The following is a 10,349-nucleotide window of genomic DNA, read 5'->3' as shown; positions in this document are numbered from 1 at the left end:
CAAACCAGTAGATACATTTGTTTATAAAGGTAGATACATTATAAATCAACATATTTTATCCAATTCTTTAGGAAGGTTACAAAAAAACTAATAACTTAATATAAAAGTATACTCACAACTCTCGACATAGGTATTTAGATAATTTTAGATTTATTTATTTAGATTTGATAATTACAACCTAAATAAAAATAAAGATGTCTAGACAGTTCCGTTACCCGTTTCGTTCATGTCTCTTGGTCTTTCTGACCCTCGGATGGTTTATGTCACAAGACCACGTCACTTGTTGAAGTGTTCTCTGAGAAACTACTTTCACGAGATGAATGCTCGCCGTCTACCCGTAACGGCTGTTCTCCTGGAACTAGGACTTCTTCCCTCGTTAAGGTTGACAAAAAGGGGTCTCAACCCTGAAGTCGACACCCTGGTTGAAAGTTGCAGTTGTAGTTCTGGGCCGAGCTAGACCGTAAACGTTACTCTCTCTCTTTCGCCCATTTCAACAATCCGGATTAAACAACTACAATTTAGTCCTAAATTAAGGGTCACCGATCATCAGGAGGACTTAATAATAACAACTTTATCATACTCGTTCCACCAATCCGGATATGGCAAAACTTAGTAAAACATTAGGTAAAGTATAACACATGTAACGTCTTTCATCTTCTTTAGGACCGTCTTAGTCTTTCACCTCCCATCGTCAAAACGAAGGGCGTCTCCTTAGTTACCTCTACCGGTGAACTTGTGTCTGTACCGTGGCCTTGTCCAAACACTAACGGGGTCCAAAACAAATCTACTCGTGTAACCACCAAAAAATGGACGTACAATAGGTAGCTGACCGTGTGTGGTCACCTGTGTACTTTTTTCTTGGAAGAAAACATTATACGTGTGGAATCTAGAATGTGAACAATACATTGGTGTTTTTCGGAAGTCGTAATCAGAACAAGGTTTGTGGTTTGTACGTTGGCCGTTTGTCAGACGATTTATATTAATTGAGAGCAGCGTCTTTGCACGATCAGTGCGCGGTAGCTATAACTGAATATATACGAACCGAGATCGATTCGTTAATGACCATACCCATGTACAAAATAGTACTATATAACAATCTTGAAGGATTGGGGAGCTTTAAAAATGTTGGAGTGTGAACTTTTTAAATACAAAAGGGTGGACCGTTCCTTGTTTGCTCAGGTTCTGTGCCGGACGGTGCTGTGCTGGGACCTTGAGTTTGTCGATGACAGTCGTAGTTCTGTGTCTTGACGCCCTTTAGTTGGGTGTTTTTTTTTCTGTGTCAGCTTGTCCCATTACGGGTGATAACTGAACCCCGAATGTATCTTGACGTGATAATTTAGCGTGCAAATTAGTCCAAGGGACTTTTTTTTACTACTACGCTCCACACAGTAGTTATCTACGTATTAGTTTCAGGCGTTGAAGTTTCAAAGTAAAAGAATATGAGTCTAGTGTATTTTCCATGATTATAAAGTTTGATATTTGACAACGTTTTCCAACAGTACTGTCAGTATAATTGACTATGTAAATATATGATCCATTATCTAGAAATAACTACTTTATCAGGCAAACATTCCGAATGAGTAACCGGGAGAACGACCTCTTACTCGTTATTACAGACGGAACATAGGTATCATGCGGATAATGCGTCGTGGGTCTACAGAGGTGGCTGTCGGTCGTAGCCTTCGGCCCCACCAGGGCTAATACGTCGACCACCTGTGGTAGGGAGGAGGTACCATGACCACTGTCGCCGCCTTAAGGGCTGTCGTGTGTGAGAGGCCGATGTCACCAAGGTACAACAATGTCAACAGCGTACTTGTGGATTTGTATATTTGTACATTGTATAACTAATCGTCCTCTACGGTTCCTACAAAGTCACCACAGTCCAACGCTGTAAAACGTTCCATTGACCTAATAATAGTAAAATGAACCTTGACATTATACAACTTAAATACCGGTCTTGTTAGGTTATTTCAATCTGATCACACGGGCGTACTTTTATTAAATAAAGAACAAAGAGCGTGATGTACACAGAAGACAGACGTCCGTTGACTCACCCGTCTCAGTTGGCTCGTAACACCTTTTGAAGGGACGTCCGTTGTACGGACAACAGACCGTCCCGTATGACAAACGGCCACGCAGCGGTGTTTCCACCGACGCTCAGGATTTGGTGGTACCCACACTAACTGATGCGCTTTGCTTGTAAGAAGAGTGTGGTCGCTCTGTAGGACGTCGGACGTTGTCGTCCCATATACCTCCGCGTTGTGTCTCCGTCGGGTGTAAACGCTAACGACCGTCTCGACTTCCCGCTGGAGACCAAGACCCCCCACTGCCGTCCCGGCTGCGGGACCTGTGACGCGTTTTAAACCTTCGTATGTGATGTTACCTCGACCTTAGTTTACACCACGACTTCGGATGTCGACCACGTCATGTCAAATATAACAAGTTCAAGTCCCAAAACCAAACTCTTTACATAGAACGTAGACAATTATAACATTATCATTGTCACAAGAGTTTAGTATCAACGTCGAGTAACGTCTCGAGGACAGATCAATAGACGGCATTGACCTTACAAGGGACACATAAAAGTCTCGTTGCTCACACCACCCTCGATGGTATACCTGTGACCTTCCGGACTTTCTCCTACCACCGGAAGAAACTCCCTGTAGGACCTCTAACCGTGAGAGCAGTGGTCTGGCTGTAGCGGTCTAACGGGTTAACCTAATCCTCTCTAACGGCAGTGTTTTGTAGACATACTGTAGACCGTACACGGTTCACATACAACAAGTTACACAAAAGAAACTCAAGTTCCTCATCTGCAGAAGATAACTCAATAGCATTTTTCAAAAATAGTGGTCCGTGTCTGAACCGTTGGACGGTCACATTGTTTAGAAAAACGTGTGAGTGAGTTTATTATGCTAGGAAATACTACAGTCAAAATAAATAACAGAAAACGTCGACAACCCTTCTCGACTTCGGTAGACCGATTCCGCAGTCCCGACACCTCCTGGATTTTCGTAACGGTTGTCTCGTAGCGTAGTTGGGGAACGAGTGCGACCGTTCACCGCAAAGGGCGAGGTGCCGTTCGCTGCGTCTTGACTAACACCCGATTTACCTTCAGACCACTCGCCGTACAGGATTTTGGAGGCTCGCCGGACCACCTTCTCAAGGCGGGGGTGTACAACGCCGTGTCTCTCTGATGTTCCGTCCCGAGGGTTCTTCTTCAACCTAGTTTCGGTTCACCAACTCAGTTACGAGGAAAAAGAGCTATACCGCCGTCTGCACTGTAAATTTAATGGCAGACAACGCAGTCGTGTGCCCACTTACATTAAAATCTGCGTAGGCGTGACGGTTTTCCTCATACCGTGTTGCGGTGCTGACAATAAGGTCACACGTATGACCTCCCTAATTTTCTTGGTCCTGTATGCGACACGGCACAGTGACCAGCCTGAACTTTTATCCAGCTACCACCTTAAACTGAACAAATTGACAACGAACCCCATAGTCGTATTACCCTTTATTAATGCAGACTCGTGTGCAGTAAACGATCTCATATTAGGTATACAGATTCGATAGCAGTAACCCCTAAACATCTATGCGGTACCGCTACAGATACCTAGACAACGAATAGACGTCCAAAGTGACTTATAGCACAGTTTGTACTCGGCGGGACCACCTGCTGTTCTTACGACACCAGTACGCTGAGCCAGTTTGAAATAACCTAGAGACGCTATTTTCAGTGTTTGTCCAGGTCCAATTCCTACTAAAGTGCAGGACTAGAACAGGTTTACCAGAAATGCACAGTTAGTGATTGTAGGACCGTAAGGACACATGTCGCAAACATTCAGAAATCCAGTCGCACTGTTAACATTGTTGAACTATGACATCGGCTCTCACAGGACGACAGCTTTTGGCGGAGACAGAGTCCATGGTACCTCCTCCTACCACAGGTGTCGACGTCATTAGCTAGTGTGAGCGAAAGGCTACACCGAACAGATCTGTAGACCCCGACGCATTCGTTGACACCTACGTCAACAGTTGAGATACGTGGTAGCGTCGTTCTACCGTTACTCGGTATAGGAATGACTGAGATATCAGTTCACATTTACAGATAAGTGATCATAATCGCTTACATAGTCAATATACTACAAATGTTTTCTACTCTATTGAAAAACGTGAAATATGCAAACTTACAATAGAAATTACTAGAACACATTTGTCTTCGGAATGAAACTTCCATCGGTAATAGTATGCCTAACAGGAAGTAACAGTACATGACGTAGACTGTCATCGCCCAGCAGTATAGTTATGATCTTACAAGTACTAGCGCGGTGGCTATGTATCGGATGGCCGTCGACCGAGTCTGACACGACCCCAAGATGGCATCCTGCGCTGATGCTCAACGTTCACGCGAGAACACGACGTAAACACTTGGTATAAGCGGGCAGCTTTTCAAAGGTAGGGTACCATGATAGTGCCCATACTTGCTTACTAAATCACTGATAAGTCAAGTTTTGGGGTTAACTTCTTACTAGAGCCGAACATACTGTCTGTGGTAATAATAGTCTCTTGTATATTTCACGTCAAAACATAAGACAGAACTTGTGACAAACGTCCGATACACCTACTAGAGTACTCTCCTCCACCAGCTGGAGACGTTTTGGTCGCGTCTGTCCCGGACATGTCCGACCTCCTCGGGGAGGGTGAGGACAGAGGAGCGGTTACCTCTTCGGACTTTTTCGTCTCCGGTAGTTCCGTGGTACGGTCAGCAAAGTCTGGTTTATCAGTGACACGTAGAGAGTGACACCTTGACATAATTTGTAAGTGAGTCTTGACACATAACCAGTGACAGAGAAGAAGTATTGGCACACTATCAGGTACCTACCCTTTTGCACCAGAGCTGCTAAACAAAAGTGACGTCTTCCCCGTCACCGTGAGAATACAGCGCAGGATCCATTTTTGGGGTCGTTTCAGGAGTGGTCGACCGCCATACCCATCGACAACACATAGGCCACCGCAGACGTTCTATTTTGGTAATATCAAACTATTACTGCTGTCGATGACAGTTCTCTGATGATGTTTACTTCCTGTTATCTACTATAATCCAGGTTGAGTTTCAATGTAAAACAATATGAAGTCTAGTATTTTCTGATTATAAGTTTCATATTTCAACGTTTTCAACAGGAATGTAGTACTAATTGACTATGTAAATATATGATCATTACTGAAATAACATTTATCACAAACCATTCCGAAATGAGTAACGGGAGAACGACCTCTACCGGTAATTACAACGACGATCAGGTGTTCATACGAATATGCGTCGTGGGTCTACAGATCTGTCGGTCTAGCACTTCGGCCACCCAGCTAATACGTCGACACCTGTGGGTAGAGGAGGAGGTACCAGGACCACTGGTCGCCCCTATAAGGGCTGTCCGTCTGTGAGAGCCGATGTCACAGGTACAACAATGTCCAACAGCGTTGACTGTGGATTTCTGTATATATTTGTCTACATTGTAATACTAATCGTCCTTACGACGTCCTACAAAGTCACAACAGTCCAACGCTGTAAAACGTTCCATTGACCTTAATAGTAAAATTAACCTTGACATATAACACTTAAAGACTCGTGTCTTTGTAGGTTATTTCAATGTGACACGCGTACTTTTATTAAAAGAACAAGAGCGGGGACTAATAGGACTATCCACCTTAATAAGGGTATTGTGACGTCTATTCGTCTTTTTTGTCCCGACCAGTGGGACCGCATACAAAATTAAGGTACTGGCTCTATCAATTAAGATCAAAATTATTATGAGATCGTGTGTACTGTACATTGTGTGTCGATTTATAATAAAGGGTCTCCGACTACTCGGGGTTCGTCTCTAAAAATTTGTTCCGTTTAGGGGGAGGGGGGATAAAAGTTTAGCTGTCACTGTCGTGGCGGTCGACGATCGAGACATTGGTAAGTACACAACAGACATCTGCCAGTACAGAAGGGGTAGCAAGGTACAGCAGCGGTAGCTAGGAGGGGTGAACTGCCAGGACTGCCGAGTTTAGACATCCCAAGTATCTACAGGACGCGAATGGAGTAGCAGGTGAAACGTAGAAGACATCGCGAAAAGGACGTAAGATTAGTGACAGGCTTTTCAGACAGTTTAACCTGTAGTAAAGAGAGCGTGGTACTGATAGCTGAAAGGTTTTCCAGAGGGGGTAACAAATCTTAGTCTTGACCCGGGTAGAACAACCTGCAGTGCCTCTGCGATAGCAGACCTTGGAAGGCCATCCGAGTCTGGCCGGCAACTTAACTAACTTGCTAATTACTACTTATTTTATTACATTTATTAATTTTAACTACAATATCGGTACTTTGTCCGTGTTACTATACATATCCTTACCTTGAGAGTTAAAGATACAACCACGTTTTTTTTCGTAAGTGAACCGATCGAAATTAACATCTTTTTGAATATACACAAACTTCTAAAGACATACTACGTATTGAACTCAATTAACAGAACTTAGACTAAACGATGGAAATCGTGAATGTTAAAATCTCTGACAATTCTAAATGAACTAGATGTAAATATTTTATCAAAACAATTAAACCTCTCACAAATACGGCCTGGTTTCGAACTTTTCTTTACTATAAACGTATATAAAGAATAGTTTACACACATATACGTGTTTGTGGTAATAAAACTGACTGGGTGTGTCAAAAAAAAATACTCGGAGATGGTTTACAGCTCTTACCGGCAAGATTTACCATTTCATTAACATAAATAGATATGTCATCGTCATAAACATGCTGTCGCATAGTTTATTTTGTGTTTGGACGTATGCTAAGAGATAAAATACCTTACTCGGTATAGGGTGCTATGATGCAGGAGTTTCTGAACAATTGTATGACACATACAGACCAAAAAACAAAAGCGGCGGAGTCAGAAATGGCCACAAAGGACAATTATAAGTAAATATCGTCAGTCTGAAAACTACAAAACTTAGGCTACAGTTTACAATCTAATTACTCAGAGTCCTTTACCTCCCTGAGCTGACGTTATCTCTCTCAGTTCCACACGAGAGTACTCTCCCTCTCCTTATTGTTGAAACAGCTAATCTCCGTTAGCTCCGAGCTAGCACCAGATGCTAACATCAACCCTGTAACTCTCTCAGTCTCTCTTTCTCTCTCTCTCTCTCTCTCTCTCTCGAATCGACCAGTGGCCTTTATTTGTCATGAACAATCAACGAATCTACAAAACAATGACACCAGCCAAGCTCACCTTCATCTTTTGGGAACAGAAACATCGCCACTTCGGCAGACTTGACATTACTACAGCCAGCGGCAATGCATCGCTTCCCGTGTGTTTTTCCTCCGATTTTCTTCACTGTCGCCTCCATTGTCAGGTTTTCTCGATTGGCAATCACTTCCAGTCGACTCCGCAACACTTTCCAGTAAAATACTCGCTCAAAAACGTTGAGAAATTCGACTTTGAAAAAGTGAAAAAATGAACGGTGGTGAATGTAAATAGTGCGGCGGCGTCCATCTCGTGACGTCCCGCAGTAGATCGCAAGCCACGCCCACGAAGGCGGAGGTCAACTGCAGATTTCCAGGTGGCAAATTCAAAACTCGTCAAATTCATTGCTATTCCAACATCTTTTGATATGGGTTCAATAGACAATTTTGGTCATTACTATACATATTAGCATAACAGATCATGCACAGGTGCACACTTCACTGGGCCTTTAAAAACGTTTAGCAAACAATATAATAAGACTCTCGTAGACAACAGAGGGTGAGATTGGCCCAATTTGTGACACATCCTACAGCCTGAATGCATTTCACAACCACCGTCCCATAAGGGTTCAGATTACAAATGCATTCAGAAAAGTGGATTTCATTGAGTCTTTGTGATATATGTTTGCTTATTTAACATGGCAGGGTTCTTTGACGTTCCATCAAATCAGCAGCTTAACTTTCGTGACATGTTCTTGTTGAAAAGATAACCTTTTTTATGTTAAAAACAGACAGAATCTTTATCCAAATGCATACTTTGTTTAGATATGATAGAAAAAACCATCGGCTGGTATCATAATGTATACTGGAGGATATGTACATGTGAGGGGTCGAGGTAACACTGATAGCCTATCATTTCAGGGGCTGTTAAAACGTCCATTGGTCAGTTTTATATCAGAAAACCTTAACTCGAGAGGAAGATACCCTACCTGTTGCCGTGCTTGAGTTTCTCTCTCTCCTTGTTTCTCTTGTGGTCTTTGTGTCTTTGTTCCTTGTCTTTGTGCTTGTCTTTATGTTTATGGGAGTCTGTGATACCAAGGAGAGATCAACTTATTTAGCAGCATACAAAGAAAATCTTAATAAAAAACATTTTGCCAAATATATATCCTAATATCCATTGAAATGTGCCTTGCATTTATTTGAGGATCATGGCTAACACCTGCTGTAGCTGACCCACCATTCCCATAAGGTTCAAGCTCCAGACCACACCTGTGATGTGATGATGCTATTTCCTTCACACAAAGGACTTCTTCCCCTCTAACATTATAGGTTATTTTTTCAGGGCAGCTAGTCATGTGATTCTGCTTTGACAATTATTGTTTGGCTTTCATAATAAAATGTTTCCTGCTGAGTTAAATTCCTCCCGAGGTAGACCTGTTTTGGCTTGATCATCTCCTCGTGGCGCCCCGTTGTCATGGCAGTTTAATAAGGGTATTATTATCTGCTATAGGAAATTGTAATACACATCGCAATTATAAACCCAATCAATTCCCATAGACTGCTTTTGCTTCCCATCATATCATCAGACAGGAAATTAAAACACAAGAAAAAAAGTGATCTCAACTCTGCAGGAGTATCAGATACTCTTGTGTTGAGGCACATTTTTTGCTAAACTGACTGCTGAAGGCATATGCTTTTAATAATGTAGTGCAACTTTATTTTCTGTGACCTGACATTGTATGCTCATGTATGAGGATTCCCTGTTGGTAGTGCAGATAAATGTCTCTAGCAGGGAGTGCAGCTGGTGGAGAGATAAGGGCCGGGTGAAGCGATAAGCGCCCGCCTCTCGCCTCCATATCACGGCAGACAGTTGGCTCTGTGGTCGGCTCCCTGGCTGTTACATCCAGAAAAAGAAAATGGCGCAGAGACTAAGTCCTCAGCCACAATTCAGCTACTTTCGGCTCCAAAATGCGTTATAAATGCACGTACAGTTTATCAAACTGAAGCATGCAAAATAAACACGATGCCAGGTCCTTTGAGAATACCCCAGCAGATTAAAAAACAGAGGGCCGTAAGTGTACATTTTAGACCCTCTTTTTGAACAATAGCCGCAAGAGAGTGGAGGAGAAGGGACTTAGCCTCTGGGACGCCATTTCTGTGCTTTCAAAAACTAACAGTAGACAGATCACGATTCCGACTGGAAATAAGACAGACTATGAATACAAATCCTAGACAGAGGACCTACCGCTTCCTTTGGATCCAGAATTCACCTGAAAGTTGTGAAAAAATATGATTTTAATATTTCAATTTTGAAAATGCCGGTAGCACGGTTATTCAAGTTTCAATTGGTATTGACATTTACCCTAGAAATGCATGCATTCAACTACAGTAACATAGGCCCACAAATACTTCACATAATTTTAAAGTGTTGATTAAAAGAACAAAGAAAGCGGCACAACTTACTACGCAAATTAACGTTTCTTAACCATTATTTAATATCATGACGATTAATACGCTGAGATATTACAAAGGAATTAACACAAATTGACATAAAAAAAAGGGTAGATAAGCAAAAGGTACCTGAGAGTCTCCATGTCCATGATCTCCGCTCATGGTCAGGTTGTTTTTGTTTGTAGAGCAGGTGAAGTTATCTCGGTAGACAGCTGTTAAGGATGCGAGGCTCGGGGAACCCTCACTGACACACTGGAATGGAGTCCCAATGTTTACTGAATGCGCATGCGTACACCGAGAAAATGCTGGTCCCTAGGTCCCTACCTGAACCACACTCAAAATGTCAAGGTACGTCAATGTGGTTATATTTTCTTTTCAATTCACTCACCATTTTATGACATTCGTACAGGGAAAATAAGTCTTAGAGCATCATATTCTATCAGGGCTTTAACTTATTTTCACCTAAAGGTATTGAGTGTTTACATCACACTGCTTACTTTAATGCAGTTCTGGTAGGAATGAGCAAACTGAGACTGACCACAAAATGATCGGTAATCGTTAGGAGAATGCATGAATCATTTTACACACTTTCACAGAACAAAAAAGCAGTAGAAAATTTAATTCAGTTTTACAACATAATTATACAATCATGACAAGCTCCGTCATCAGTCTT

General features: G+C 42.3%; 1 protein-coding gene across 1 annotated transcript in view; it reads right to left on the bottom strand.

Moving 5' to 3' along the window:
* top1b (DNA topoisomerase Ib) overlaps window positions 1–9,933 on the bottom strand; it is a 24,264-nt gene extending 14,331 nt beyond the window's left edge. Inside the window, exons 1-3 of the mRNA XM_010793834.1 lie at window positions 9,806–9,933; window positions 9,471–9,495; window positions 8,215–8,311 (exon numbers count right to left, since the gene is read on the bottom strand). Coding sequence (XP_010792136.1) covers window positions 8,215–8,311; window positions 9,471–9,495; window positions 9,806–9,838 — 155 coding nt within the window. The 5' untranslated portion in view covers window positions 9,839–9,933. The remainder of the gene's footprint in view (window positions 1–8,214; window positions 8,312–9,470; window positions 9,496–9,805) is intronic.
* Between the last annotated feature and the right edge of the window lie 416 nt (window positions 9,934–10,349).

Source organism: Notothenia coriiceps, unplaced genomic scaffold, assembly GCF_000735185.1.
Source record: "Notothenia coriiceps isolate Sejong01 unplaced genomic scaffold, NC01 NC01_scaffold00037244, whole genome shotgun sequence".
In the NCBI taxonomy this organism is placed as follows: Eukaryota; Metazoa; Chordata; class Actinopteri; order Perciformes; family Nototheniidae; genus Notothenia; species Notothenia coriiceps.
This window is presented reverse-complemented; position numbering and strand designations above follow the sequence as displayed.